The sequence below is a fragment of the Doryrhamphus excisus genome, chromosome 3, assembly GCF_030265055.1.
Source record: "Doryrhamphus excisus isolate RoL2022-K1 chromosome 3, RoL_Dexc_1.0, whole genome shotgun sequence".
Classification (NCBI taxonomy): Eukaryota; Metazoa; Chordata; class Actinopteri; order Syngnathiformes; family Syngnathidae; genus Doryrhamphus; species Doryrhamphus excisus.
In genome coordinates, this window is record NC_080468.1 from 9,760,082 (window position 1) to 9,775,781 (window position 15,700).

At 42.1% G+C, this 15,700-nt stretch overlaps 1 protein-coding gene across 2 annotated transcripts in view; it reads left to right on the forward strand.

Moving 5' to 3' along the window:
• LOC131125738 (ephrin type-B receptor 1-B) overlaps positions 1 to 15,700 on the forward strand; it is a 169,708-nt gene that overhangs the window by 100,540 nt on the left and 53,468 nt on the right. For both annotated transcript variants that reach the window (XM_058067568.1, XM_058067569.1), the window contains exons 4-5: positions 1,633 to 1,788; positions 11,350 to 11,685. In XM_058067568.1, coding sequence (XP_057923551.1) covers positions 1,633 to 1,788; positions 11,350 to 11,685 — 492 coding nt within the window. The remainder of the gene's footprint in view (positions 1 to 1,632; positions 1,789 to 11,349; positions 11,686 to 15,700) is intronic.

A 15,700-nucleotide genomic window follows, 5' to 3' on the forward strand; every position in this document is an offset into this window, starting at 1 on the left:
GCCTGGCCCATATTTCATTCACAGTCACAAAACTCCTTGGTCTGCATTTTATCAATTTGTAATCTCCCGTATCTCAAAGTTATTGCTTTTGCAGCCGTTTCCTCCCCCTTGTTGACAGTGAGTGTTTAAGAGTCTCAATATTCTTCCATTAGGAGATGTGTCGCCTCAAATATGATGTAATTTATGCATATCAGAACTCAACAGGGGCCACAAACTTAAACTGGCATACGAGATAGAACCTCACAATGCACACACACGGAAACTGTTTATGTTGCAGTTTCTGCAAACCCTGCAAGAATGTGCATACTTGCACACAAACACACTTATTCATGGTCCTAAGATAGCTCGGGTGCAATCGCGGCGTTGCAGTTTGTTTTGCTCCTTGCGAAACATGGCTTTAATCTGCCTCGAAGCTTCTGGGGTTGTTTTATAAGCTGTTTGTGGTTGTTGGGGTCTAGCCCTGTGCGTGTGTGTGTTTGTATGTGGCGACTGTGTCTGTGACGAGACATCAAGACAGTCAGTTAGCCACCGCTGTGTCTGGCGGCAGCACCAAAGGAGGGAGAACAGGCACTGTTGGGTGCAATGGCTCCTGTGTGTGTTTGGGTGCGTGTTTATAGGCCTCCTTTTTCTCCTTCACTCAGCTTCACAATTCGATACGTTTAGCCAGCACCTCATCAGAGATGGTAGTTGAAGAGAATAAATGGAGCTGTCCTCTTTGGCTATTTTTTAACGGCATAGTAAATCAGCATTTTTAATGCATTTTTCTGACGTTTTTGATTGTGATTTTATGATTTGAGAAATCTTCAAAGCAAAGATTTCATTTACTACGCTCCCCGCCGAGGGGAAACCCTTGGTTATAATTGCTGTGCAATCATTTAATCTTCAGCACATTCAACTTTGTGTGCAGATCTTGCATATGTTTTGGTCAAAACTTCATAGCATAATTCTCCTTGGTGAAGAAATAACAAATCATATTTTACCCTACAAGTACATGAAATAGAAGCAACACCGCTGCCTCCTCCAACATGGATAAACCGACTGAAATATTAAACATTTATCATGGTTATTACAGTCAGCAAATCCTCCCACGCGGTACGCAAGACCCTGTCTGCTTTGTATTCTTTTGGGTAAACAAATGGAGTTATTGCCTGGATTTCAGCATAGTGATATCATCCAAAATCTCAGTCAAATTGAGCGCTGACGTCAAGCTGTGCGACGTAGAACAGTCGCAAACTCACCACCGCAAGGTACACCCATCCCGAGGGAGGTCACTGGTAATCTAATAGTCATTGGGCAAACACAGCAATGTCACTACCGCATGCCAATGCAAATCTATTTACCGTATTAAACCAAATATATGGCATTTTTTTCCCAACAAATAAAGTCTGAAAACGACATTCTCTATTTTGCATAAACTGTACAATGCTGGACTTCAAAGCATGATGTGTTCAGAGCAACGTGGCCACTGGAGACTGATACATAACACAATTGGATACACACACAATTGAGTCAGTCTCCATATGATCTCCTGTCTGTCTCAGTCTGTTTTCATCTACTTTGATGCCTGCCTACATCACCCTTGTGGATTTACAATTATTTTGCCTGACGTGTTGTTTGTCTTTTCCCACCCAGCATGCCCGCCTGGTACCTTCAAGTCCACTCAGGGTCCCGGTCTTTGTCTACAGTGTCCTCCGAACAGCCGCTCAACTGCTGAGGCTGCCACCGTCTGCGTATGTCGCAATGGATATTACCGTGGCGATGCGGATCAGCCGGACGAACCCTGCACCAGTGAGTACATGATGTGACATACGTGCTCTGACAGTGTGCCGCCTTTCTTATGCACATGTATACCAGAGTCCCTTATAGCCTATTTTGAAACTACTCTGATGATATAAGATCCTGGAAGTGGATTTTGTGCTGCAGTTGCAGTCAAGCCTAGGTCACAAACCCCTTGTACTGTTTTTTGTTTTCATTGCAGTCGTCTTGTAATTAGTTATCAACTAAAGGATATTTAAAAAAAACATAAGCGAGTAGTTATGTTTCCATCTTTTACAATTAATGCCTTAAAGCTGCAGAGGGACCCCCAGTGCAGCACGGCTGTCTGTTTGGCGGTTCCAAAGTGGTTCCCAAGTGTATCCATCCGCACCTTTTAAGGCTTTGGATTCTCTCTCATCACGTCTGGCCTCCCATGGCACAGTACACAACATCTCTCTGCTGAATTAGTGGCTGCTCCATCAAGCACACCATCTGCCTCTACCTTGAGGGCCTTAAATTCTCCCCAAGCGATCTTCGCAAGGGGTCCCAAGTGGAGAGTTTTGAGTGCTGGTATGTGGTACAAACACAGCCTTTATTGGTTCTTACACTCAGTTACATTAGTTCATTGCTTTTCTTGTGGCGTCTATCTCATCCAGTTGGAATCCTCCTGGTCTAGTCAGCCCTGCATTCCGTCCGGGTTGAAACAGTCAGAGGGCACATATAGACAAACAACCATTCACACTCACTTTCATACCTATGGACAATTTGGAGTCACCAATTAACCTAGCATGTTTTTGGAATGTGGGAGGAAACCGGAGTACCCGAAGAAAACCCACCCATGCACGGGGAAAACATGCAAACTCCACACAGAGATGGCTGAAGGTGGAATTGAATTTGGGTCTCCCTGCTGTGAGGCCTGCGCGCTAACCACTTGGCAGCCGTGAACATATATATTTGTTCCATTAGTGTATGGCATAATAATGCAAGGACACCATATTGAAAAGTACGGCAATAAACTTTATTCTCAAGAGTATTTAACATTGCAGTAGAAATGTCAAGAGCTTTTAGATCAAATAAATTAACAAACAAGCAACATAATAAACGAACAAAACCCAATGAAAATAAAATAGTTTTAGCAAAACTTGCACTTGCATAAAAATCATAACCAAAAGCAATAAAAAAAAAGACCTTGTCTCTGTTAAACACTTAAATAAAAACATCTCACAACAATAAAAATAGTAAATAAAAAAAAGTATCAAGTCTCTATAAACAAGATTGCACTTATACTTAAGTATCATGGACACGATGCAATATTTCAGATTCTGAATCACTGTCACTTTCTTTGCCTGACTGTTGACAAATAAACGGAAGAATAACCCAGAAATGCTGTGAAGTTCACATCGTGTGTACATGCAGGCATCAACTCATTTGCATATTCACCTTCTTGACTCACTTTTAGCAACATTCTGTTTATGTTTAAGGTGTAACATTTTGTCAGAGTTTAGTCAACCTGTTTCGGATGCAGCAGAATGTGTTTGTTGCACAATGAGGTGTCAGGAATCACTGCAGCTAGAGTCTATGTTACACTATTTTTTATTATTTATTTTATTGTCTTTGTCCCAAACGTTTTGTCACTAAATGACAATATGAAAATGGGCTGAAAATAACATCAGATTCTGTTTTATACGCAACAGGCACAAATAAATTATTGGATCTTGTGGTACATGACACACACAGTGCACTAGTGCCCCGCCTCTCCCCCCCAAAGAGAGACAAAGAGACTGAATGAATGACAGGAGGGTTCACTCGCTGCGTTCATTCTGCTATAGAACCCACACACGCAGATGCAAAGAGTGAAATGTCTTGTCATCCAGCCTGTCTGGGAAAGAGAGGAAGAAAACAAACTCATGCACATGTTGATATATCACGGCCAAAAAAATATTGAATTAACTCCCTCTAAGCAAGGAACTACGATCCATCTCGCCCTGGACTCTTTGCTTGGGTACCTGTAACAGCGCCCAAGAAAGATACACCTGGATTAGACCCATGTTCCCGGCAATCAGGCACTTAATCAACACAAAAATGAATTTTAGAGCCAATGTCTCGGGGAAAAATTCATCTTTCATGCATTTAAAATGCCAACACCCTTTTGAACACTGAGCCTCTACTTCAACTGTTTTCAAAAAATATCTCCTACAACAGAGTTTCCATTGCTTCTCTGACGACACAGTAGCAGCTTAGCTTGATACTCTCGCTTCCCTAGATCTCAGCAGGGGGCGGGCAGTGAGATCATCCTTGTACGAATCTCTTTAATGCCGTCAGGCCTGATAAGAGCAGCCGGTATAGCTTAAATCAGGCTGCTCTCTGGCAGCAGAAGCTGTAGCGCTTTCTGCAGGCCTGCTTCAGAGGCGCTGGTCCCTGTGTGCTCCAGATTGCTCTGATTAGCTCGTGATGGATAGTCCGGCGCCAGGCTATGTCAGCAGGGTGCTTCACGTCACAACCCCCCACAAGTCCACCATCGCCCTGCCTTCAGGGACAGGCCATATTATCTCATCGCTGCCATCTTCTGTTGACCACAGCCCAGGCCTGAAGTGAGCAGCTCTTTCTCACGGCAAACCTACTTTCATGCAGCTACCAAACCTGACCATAGTTTGATGAAGCTCTGCAACGTATGTGTGAAACACCAAGTGTGAGAATGCTGCAGTAGGGAAACATTTTAGTGGGATGATGAATTTGTGTGTGAGTCAGGGGAGGTGTGACATGCTGAGTGGTATCTAAGGTAAGTCCGGCAGTGAAGTCAGTGCTGATTGGGTCTGAAGGGAGATGGTGTATCCTGTTGCAAGGAATGATACAGGAAAAGTAGAGGGTTGTCACAACAAGGAAGATGGGAAGGACCTGACAAACCATGTAGGGCAGGGGTCTCAAACTCAATTTACCTGGGGGCCACTGGAGCTAGGTTCTGGGCACGGCTGGGCCGCATCAGTTTTTCAAAAAAAAACAAAAAAAAAAAAACACATTTATTAAAAACTGAAAAATATACAAACTTTTTCAGTGCTTTGGTTCCGATTTTCTACAATAAAAGCTCTAATAAAACTGTTCTTAAATATCTTAATTTTTATTTTTCTGCACAAAATAAGATGAAAAATAAATAAACAAATCAAGAACAAATACAATCAATCATTCAGTAATAAATAAATATAATAATAATAATAAAACTAAGTATAGTCACATTTATACTTTTTTTATTTACAACATATTGGGCAACTGCAGGGTCTTGAGACACATGCTAACTCGCAAATTAGAGAGCTAGCGACCTAAACGGTTATTTCCTTTAAACTTAAATAGCCAAAAACTTACCACTTCCACACGGATAGGGAGGATAACTATTAACAGTTATTTAACCTTTAACATGAACATTAATCAAATGTAATAATTTTTTCTGGGTACATGATACCATACAGCATCCATATCAAACTTGCGCGGGCCGCACTAACATTAAACTTTCATATCAAGGCGGGGGCCTCAAACTAGTGTCCTGCGGGCCACATTTGGCGTGTTTGAGACCCCTGATGTAGAGGTTTGGTTTGTGTTTTAGGGTTTGGTTTGAGTTACAATGAATGTTGGGTTTGAAGTACTCTATAGTGAGCCCACAAACATGGTCGGGTTAAAGTGAGGTAAAATGAAATGCATATGTATGGAAAATGCAAAAACTCTTCTGTTGATGTTACTTTTTGGAAGCCACCAATGCCAGCTGCTTAAGCCAAATCTTTGGAATGTAATTCAGTCAAGCTAAATATAGGGAGAGAAGGGAACATAATATGGTTCTTGTACACTAATCTGGAACTAATATATAAACGCTATCTCTTGCCATCCATCTCTGAATAACTGCATAAGGTTATCTATCATAAGAAATATGTATTTTTCTAAAGAAAAACACCTCTCAGACAGTGTAAATCAAACACGAGCATTAGAATGTTTATAAAGGCAGTGTCTTTCTAATGGTTTGATGTCTGCATGTAAATTCCTAGTGCCAAGCGACAAGGCTTGTGTTTGAGCTCTCACCAGCCCACACAACCCACACAACCCCCAGTGCTCCTCTCGGCTCCTCTGGCTGTGATCGGTATCTGCACACAGGGACCTTCTGTTGCACCCGCGAGCCTGTTTCACATCATGAAAACAAACAGTTTGAAAGAGCAGACACGCGGGGCTCGAACCATTCAAAGGGGTGGGATGAGTAAGTAATATGCACCGGTTTATTTTGGACGCGGGGCCTGGGAAGGAAACTGGATTTTTATAGACTTGTTAAATCCTTTTTCACGACGGGGGGAACTCATAACCTGCCTTCATCTCTACTAGATACTGTACATGCATGGGTGTGAAAAATCATATAAATAATGGTATATTTAACACAATGCAAAAGAGAGACACAATACATCTTACATTTTACTGCCCCTGCATTCAAAATGTAGGATAATTGGATCTGCTACATATGATTGCATTTCGACAATGAATGGACGATTTTGAACATTAGCTCAAGTAACTAGGCTCCTTTACCTATAAAGTGTTATATGCCCACTTAGGTGTAAGAGCACAAAAGTAAAAGCTTGCCTGTGTGCATAATGTAATTGTCCAAATGAAACACAAATGCCATTTGCACTCGGATACACCCACGCACTGGTTCATGTGATTTGTATTTTACAATTAAAATAAAGTCCGCCCCCCTTTTTTCCCAACACACCCTGTCTGGATATGACATTTTCCCCATGAAATATAAGCTAAATGAGAGAAATGTGTCTCTGAGAAGAAACTATTCTGACTGGCATGGCAAAATGAGGACCAGCTGAGAACCTGTACGGAATGTCCCCAACAAATTAAATCCTACGGCAAATTAAAATCGCCATGGACTGCACTAATAGTCTGCAAATCACTGGATAAGTGGCCGTCACATCTGATTTCTCATGCCATGCCTGCACATGTGTAGCTCAGCTGGAGCCAGGACAACCCAGTGAGGAGACTGTCACCCCCTGGAATAGATGACATAAAGAATCACGTTATTTTCTCAAGGGTGTATGAATCACACATGGAGACAGTGCATGGGAACACATAGCCAGGGCATGTGTGTCACATGCGTTTTCCGCATGGGTAGATGTGCATTACCTGCATGCACATGCAGAAGCGGTATGGATAACATGAAGTGCTTATTGTGCAGTAGTGAAGCCTGTTTCACTCGTCCTCATACAACACACGCAAAAAGGTCATACACTTCCTGTCACCGATAAGTCACCTGCCGTTCCTAGATGTCAGTGACAGGAAGTGTAAGTAAGGAAGTGACTTGGCGTACATCAAACTATGTTGTTGGGATGCAAAGCCAAGGTACTACTCCATCTGCTTTTGCGAGTACACCAATATCTGTATGTGTAGTATCTGTTCACCCATCAGAATGATTTGTATCCATATCTGTATCATAAATCGGTGTGGCTTATATCAGTACATTATTTTAAGTCTAAAATTAACATGGATTGATGAGAAGTTGCTACTTTTTCTACAATATGCCGTTTACAGGCCCATAAAAAATGCCGCCCACAAATGGCCCCTAGGCCACACTTTGGACATCCCTGGTTTACAATGTGTACACACACACCTGGAGGTGCATGAACTCCTAACAACTACAGAACTGTACACAAACACAATGAGGATTTCTGTTATGGAGACCGATAATTGACAGCTGTACTCATTTCATACTCATAATTGGCAAAAAATGCAATATCCATAACGGACACTGGTTTATAATGAGTATCCAGCTCATCCGTGAGTCAGACTTCAGCACATTTATTTTATTGCATCACTACATATCACTGCAATGTTTTGAATTGCCTGATGTATTTGCCCCTGAGCTTTGTACTTGATGCAACTTTAACCAATTCTCATAACTGCTAATTTACGATTATCAAGGACTGCTCATACATTTTTTTGTCAAAAGAAGGAGAAAACGAATAGTATATTTGCCAGCAGAGCGAGTTTGAAGAGCGAGGCACTGTTATCCAAGGAATAGGTTAGTTCTGCTTCATTTTATATAAAGGTCAAGCTTTACAGGGGATAAATCGCTTCCAAATGGGCTCTGCAGGGCAGTTTTACCCAAGCCGCAGCATCTTTGGCACAGTCATGTGTGTGCTATCCAAGCAACAGTGGTGTGACAAAGTGTTTGCCCCCTTTCCTGATTTGTTATTTCTTTGTATGCTTGTCACACTTACATGTTTGAGCTCATCAAACAAATATAAATTAGTCTGTGACAACACAACTGAACACTAAAATAAACTTTGCATAATTGAAGGAGAAAAAAAAATCTGGGAAAAATTAAACTGAATGAGAATGAATGATCTATCACTCTGGAAAAGCAATTTCCAAAACTTAGGGACTCCATCCAAGAGGTCACAAAAGACCCCAAAACAGCAACCAATAGAAATAGTCCTCAATTACCCCAGTTAAGGTCAGTTTTAATGATTCCACCATAAGAAGGATACTGGGGAAAAAATGACCTGTGTGGCAGAGTTCCAAGACCAAAAAGAACAGTAAGCCATGTCTCAATTTTGCCGTAAAACATCTTGACTTTGGGGAAAATACTCTGGTCTGACGAGACAAAAGGAGTGTGAAAAAGACCATCATACCAACAGTAAAATATGGAGGTGGTAGTGTGATGTTATGGGGCTTTTTTGCTGCTTCAGTACCTGGAAGACGGAACTGTGATAAATGGAACCAGGAATTCTGCTGTCTAGCAAAACATCCCCAAACAGAATGTCTGTTAATGAACTTGGGTTCTGCAACAGGACCATGATCCAAATCACACCAGTAAGTCCACCTCTGAATGGCTGATGAAAAACAAGTGGGGTGTTCCAACCTGAATCCTATTGAGAGGCTTTAGCATGACTTTAAAATGGGGGTCCATGCTGGAAAACCCTCAGATGGGGCTGAGGTGCAACAATTCTGCAAAGAGGAGTGGGCCAAAATTCGTCCAGAGAGCTGTTAGAGACTCACTGCAAGTTATCACGTATGTTGATTGCAGTTGTTGCTGCTAAGCGTAGGTTAGGTTTAAGGGAAAAGCATGTTTTCACACAGGGGTAGGTTTGATTTTTCCATTATAATAAAAGGAGTGGCTGCACGGCGGTCGAGTGTTTAGCGCGCAGACCTCACAGCTAGGAGACCCAAGTTCAATCCCACCCTTGGCCATCTCTGTGTTTGCATGTTCTCCCCGTGCATGCGTGGGTCTTCTCCGGGTACTCCGGTTTCCTCCCACATTCCAAAAACATGCTAGGTTAATTGGCGACTCCAAATTGTCCATAGGTATGAATGTGAGTGTGAATGGTTGTTTGTCTATATGTGCCCTGTGATTGGCTGGCGACCAATCCAGGGTGTACCCCGCCTCTCGCCTGAAGACAGCTGGGATAGGCTCCAGCACCCCCCGCAACCCTCGTGAGGATAAGCGGTAGAAAATGAATGAATGAATGAATAAAAGGATTGTCCCTGACTGATATTTAAATTTGTTTGATGATCTGAAACATTTAAGTGTGACGAACATCAAAAAAATTCCGAAATCAGGAAGGCAGCAAACAGTACAGCAACACACCACTGTATAACTGAGCAGTGGAGGGACCCCCCACACGAAGCTACACCACACTTAACAAACTGTACTCCAATTGAGCAATGACTGGTGAACAAGTACCATTTTTTACCAAGTCCCAAATCTGAATGCGCCACTCAAGCAAAACACTAGTTTTATCGTTTCATGATTTCTCCATGAATATCATTTTGGAGGCTGTGCTCCAGCTGCGTGCTCCTGGGGAATGAATGCAAGCGTGAATCTCCAGAGCCACTTGGATAAGAATACTCCATGCAACACTGCATTTTGCTAAATAACCAATGTTTGATAGACACAAACGTTTCGCTGTATGAACCCTCTGGGTGCGAGTGGAATAAATTAGCATTCCAATTGTGCTGAAAGAAAGAAAGAAACGACAAGTAGATTTTGCCAACAACACAAATCGACCCAATAACAAATGATTGAACAGTAGAGCAGATTTCCTCCTCTGCAGCCAGACCTTGTACTTTTAGACTCCTTAGAATGTGACTTATTGAATTGTTCCTTATGTAAAGTCAAGAATGACTGGCCTATGACTATGGCCTATTATTAGTCTAAAAGAGCAGGAACCAATTAACAGCTAGCGATCAACGAGTGAGGACTGTATCTTCAAAACCAGTGCATATGAGCCCAGGAATCCATCCTGAACATTTTTCATCGCTTGTCCGCCCGCAAGCGTCGATTGCTGCTCGAAATGAAATGCCACATAGGTACTTGAATGAAAATGAATGAATCAACGAAAAGTCATAGCGTCATGTTCTGTTGTTAAATGAGGTCTATGGGGCCAGGGGCCATTTGCTTTTGTGGCTATTTTATCATTACCTTACATTGTAAAGGAGCCTCAAAAAGGGAAGTGAAGAATTTTCATTCATTTTCTACTGATTTTTCCTCACGGGTCACGGGGGTGCTGGAGCCTATCCCAGCTGTCTTTGGGCGAGAGGCGGGTACACCCTGGACTGGTCGGCAGCCAATCACAGGGCACATATAGACAAACAACCATTCACACTCACATTCATACCTATGGACAATTTGGAGTGGCCAATTAACCTAGCATGTTTTTGGAATGTGGGAGGAAACCGGAGTACCCGGAGAAAACCCACGCATGCACGGGGAGAACATGCAAACTCCACACAGAGATGGCCGAGGGTGGAATTGGACCCTAGTCTCCTAGCTGTGAGGTCTGCGCACTAACCACTCGACCGCCGTGCCGCCTGTGAAGAATATTGATTTTGTTAGTATTATAAATTTATCCTAAAGTCAATATAACACGCATATAGCTTTTTATTTTTGACATATCATAATCCCTATGCATTTTATTATATTCCTATTATCACATTTGGATACTAATGTAAAAAGTATTTTTCAGTGTTAATATCAGTTTTTGTTAATGTCTGCAATAATTTTAATTATGGGAAATGGGGTAGATGATTAGATTTTTGACTTGACTTGACTTACTTGACTTGAGCACTGACTGATTGTCTCCACAATGACTTGGGACTTGCTTGAGGCGTGAAGGTTAGGACTTGCACGACGGTTGAGTGGTTAGCTTGCAGACCACACAGCTAGGAGACCCGAGTTTGATTCCACCCTCTGCCATCTCTGTGTGGAGTTTGCATGTTCTCCCTGTGCATGCGTGGGTTTTCTCCGGGTACTCCGGTTTCCTCCCCCATTCCAAAAACATGCTAGGTTAATTGGCCACTCCAAATTGTCCATAGATATGAATGTGAGTGTGAATGGTTGTTTGTGCTCTGTGATTGGCTGGTGACCAGTCCAGGGTGTACCCTGCAAGTCACTCTATTATGAACAGTTGATCCAGTTGAGTCGAGGTCACCACTGTTAACAATGAGAAGCTTTTCCAGTGATACGGATGCTGCCGTACAACATCGTATTGCCACCTCAAATAAAGAGTTGTCACATTATTTGTCGTTTTTCTCATATTTATATTTCTTGTGTCTCTGCAGGTGTCCCTTCTAGCCCAAGAAATGTCATTTCCATCGTGAATGAGACCTCTGTGATACTGGAGTGGCATTCTCCCAGGGAGACGGGCGGCAGGGACGATGTCGTTTACAACATCCTGTGCAAAAAGTGTCAGGCCAACCGGCTTGCCTGCTCCCACTGTGACGACAATGTGGAATTTGTCCCTCGTCAGCTGGGTCTGACCGAGACCAGGGTGTTCATCAGCAACCTTTTGGCGCACACTCTCTACAGCTTTGAGATACAGGCTGTTAACGGTGTCAGCAATAAAAGCCCTTATCCGTCACAGCATGTGTCCATAGACATCACCACCAACCAGGCTGGTAAGTGGCCGCTCTGACAAGGTGTTATAATGATGAAGGTGGGAATAATTAGCCTCATATCAACATTTAATTATGCTATATATGTCTTTAGTAAACACCCCCCCCCCCCTTTTTTTTGTAAGTCATGATGTCACTTGCTCCTGCTGGGGAACTGTTATTCTATTATTTATGGGCTGTATGTGTGAAACATTTGAGTTCTTTTTGCACACTGCGCATATAAGCGTCTCAGGTCACTGCATGGTTGACTGCAGCGCCTAAGGGATTTTACATAGCTCAGCTGTGAATAATGGTAATATCTTTAAGGTGTACAGTGTACAGGTGTACAGTAGTAGCTGTTAAAAGGCCAGTAAAGAATGCAATGTCAAATAAGGATATATATACTTAATATTCTGATATACAGACCATTTTGTGACAGGCACCATATCCCTTTCATTTACGGTTTATTTCCAGATCAAACCAATGATAGAAATAGCCACATTTTGCATATTTGAGATTAATGCACTTCTTGCTTTTAACAATCGTAACGATTCCACCACTTTCATTTGAGATGTTTATCAATCCTCAATGTGATTTTTTTTCCTATTTCTCTTTGAGGCTCACATCTGCGTCTTGCAGACTGACAAGTCTCTTTGTTGTTTTCCTTGGGTCTTTGCTTAATGAGACTTTGTTTTGAGCGCAACATCGCGCAGCCAGTCTCCACTTCTGTCGTCACAGAAGGCGACACTCCACTCAAAACCTGTCTGTACATCTTCAGATTCCCAAAGCAGTGCTCGCCTGAGCTCTTTAGTTAACACAAGCACGGAGTGGAGCTTTCATTGCTGCAGGTTTTGATGCCTTTGTGTGTTTTAAATTAAATGGAGTGCTTTTATGAGAGTCTGAGAGCTATTGTTTAGGGGTGTTATTCTTAGACGGGGCCTGGTGTCAGCAGACATGTTGAACCACATTCACCTATATGGTTGTGTAACGGCTGGGCAGGTTCATCTCTGGTCAATGCTTCAATGTCAGTGAGCCTGCAGGAGGATTCAAGGTAAATACGCAGACGGCTTGTGCTTGATTCTGTCTCATCTATTGTATGTGTACATATACTGTATATATGCAGGTGTGATCCTACTTGTGTTGGAGCTCCAGCCAACCACTGCAAATGACCTTCATGCTATTACTTCCGCCATTCTGTGTGTGTGTGTATTTGACGAGGATGCTGTTTTGACCAAACTTTGTCATCCTTTCACAAGGATAATACAAATAAAGCACTAAATAATCCATAAGGTTTTCATGCAAAAGTGGAGTTGCAGTGAAGTGAAAGACGAGCTGTAGTTGACAGCTGCTTCATGACTTCATGACTTCCTGCCTCACATTGCATGGTTGTCATGTACCACACTGTAAACAGCAGCTCAGTACACAGTACACCAGTAGAATACTACAGCATACTCCATATCACATCTTTAAATGCGTCTTCTGAATCACTTATATTTGTATTTTCCTTCATTTACCCATTGTTATGCTTTTTAGGCATATTGTTGGTTCTCCCCGTGCGTGCGTGTTTTTTTTTTTTTTTTTTTTTACCAAAAACGATGCATGCATTCCAAAAACATGCTAGGGGCTGAAGTGCAACAATTCTGCAAAGATGAGTGGGCCAAAATTCTTCCAGAGCGCTGTTAGAGACTCATTGCAAGTTATCACGTATGTTGATTGCAGTTGTTGCTGCTAAGCGTAGCTCAAACAGTTATTAGGTTTAGGGGACAAGCATGTTTTCACACAGGGCCTTGTAGGTTTGATTTTTCTATTATAATAAAAGGATTGGCTGCACGGTCAAGTGTTTAGTGCACAGACCTCACAGCTAGGAGACCCGAGTTCAATCCCACCCTCGGCCATCTCTGTGTTTGCATGTTCTCCCCATGCATGCGTGGGTTTTCTACGGTTTATCCGGTTTCCTCCCAATTCCTCCCATTCTAAAAACATGCTAGGTTAATTGGCGACTCAAAATTGTCCATAGGTATGAATGTGAGTGTGAATGGTTGTTTGTCTATATGTGCCCTGTGATTGGCTGGCCACCAGTCCAGGGTGCACCTCGCCTCTTGCCCGAAGACAGCTGGGGTAGGCTCCAGCACCCCTGCGACCCTTGTGGAAATGAATGAATGAATGTATGCATATTTTTGACAAATAATAGTCGGTATTCCATTGTGTAAAAGTGGCAATCCACTTATTTATTTTAATGAGTTAAGCAGCAAAATTTTAACCGGCAAAGTTGCAAGGGAAAACTAGGGGAACTAGCTATTTGAGCTAAAATGCTAACATGTTATTCATAAATTTTACAGTAACATTATGGTAGGTTGACCTATTCACTCCAGAATAAAAAAGCGCTCTTTGATAAATCCGTCTGTAACGGATTGATGGATAGATGGCAGAGCTTTATTTTAAGTCTGCTTTTTTACAAACACGTTCTTCCTCCTTAAGATGGTGGGCTCAGCAAGCCTGGGGCGGGTCAGAGGCAGAGGCAACTGTTTCAGAACCCCTTCTCTCATAAGTCGAGAAAACAAGTGAGGGGAATTTTGCTCAGGTTTTGTCGTGGCACACGTTAGAGTTGCGGGATCATTAATAGGTCAATTTTGCATAACAGGACACCTTCAGTGACCCATGTAATGTGGGAATGATTCTGAAGAGAAGTTGGAGGGAAGACAACCAAACTGTGCAACCATGACAGTGAAGGAACGTTGAGAGTAAATTGGTCTTATAACGAGTTTGGCCTAATGGTGCTTTGACAGGCTAATAGCACGCGTGACAGATAGATGGAGACAAAGAAATACCAATGTCTATTGTTGAGGCTCAGGGCGGTAATGAAGTGTAATCTGCCAAGACCGTGTCCCACGCTGCGTGGCCTTTTGTTGTTAGATGATTGCGTTGTTGCTATTACACAAGGGGACGCTGAAGATGCAGAATTCACTGTTGAAAAAAAAAAACATATTAAATATCCAAATTGATGTTTGATTCAGTTGACTAAAAATGCGTTGCGTTGTCCATTGAAAGTGTTCTCTGCCGTTATGTGTGTCATTGGAATGAAACAACTTTGGCATTTTAGTGGAAGCTGACACGCCAGATGGTTTGTTTCACAAAGGAGTTTCTTTCATAAATCAATCTGGAAAAAAGCCATGCCCTTTGAAATGGGGGGGAAAAAAGATGGAAACTGATTAGATGAATGTTGTTACCTCTATTACAGGCCCATCACTTTTGCAAGTAGGAGTGCCACTCTGCCAAAGATTGGACTACAATACTCACCAGGGATTTGGCATTTAACTGCATTTCATGAATTGACAATGTGCAACAGAGGCATTTTATTCATTGTTATTTTGCAACATTTTTAAAACGGTATGAGAGAGTCTTTGTCTGAATGTTCTAGAACTCCTGCTTCGATGCTGGTGTTTTATTGACCGAAAGCTTGCAGATAATGATGTTGTTTTCTTTTGACAGAAAACTAGTTGAGACTGAATCAACAGCACCTCTGCTGGTTGCAACCAAGCAATGCATTCCATTTTGCCTGGACATGTGATTAATCAGCTATCACTTCCACCCCGTCGATATAGTTAATTGAAAGCGTGCCTGATTAAATATATGCTTTTTTTCCCCCTTCTTTATTTCGAACATCATCTAAATCAAACAAACCAAACATAAATCAACACAAATAAAAATACCTATGTATATATAAACATACACATGTTCGAAAAGGAATGGGAAGAAGTCAAGACTTATCTAGTCCCACCCCCCTAACCACCCCAACCTCATCCCAACAAAACATATATTATCCCTTGTCTACGAGAATGAAAACCCCACACCCAACTACGTGCCAAGAACAACCAGTTCATTACTAGTCATTGTATCGTACATAGTCCAGTACAAAAGAAAGAAAGAATGAAACCACTCCAACTATACACACCACACCAGTCATCACAAGCTAACATGGATATAAAAAACATCAATGTTATGGTATTGTTTCAGTGAGATTAAAAAATAAATGTGAGAG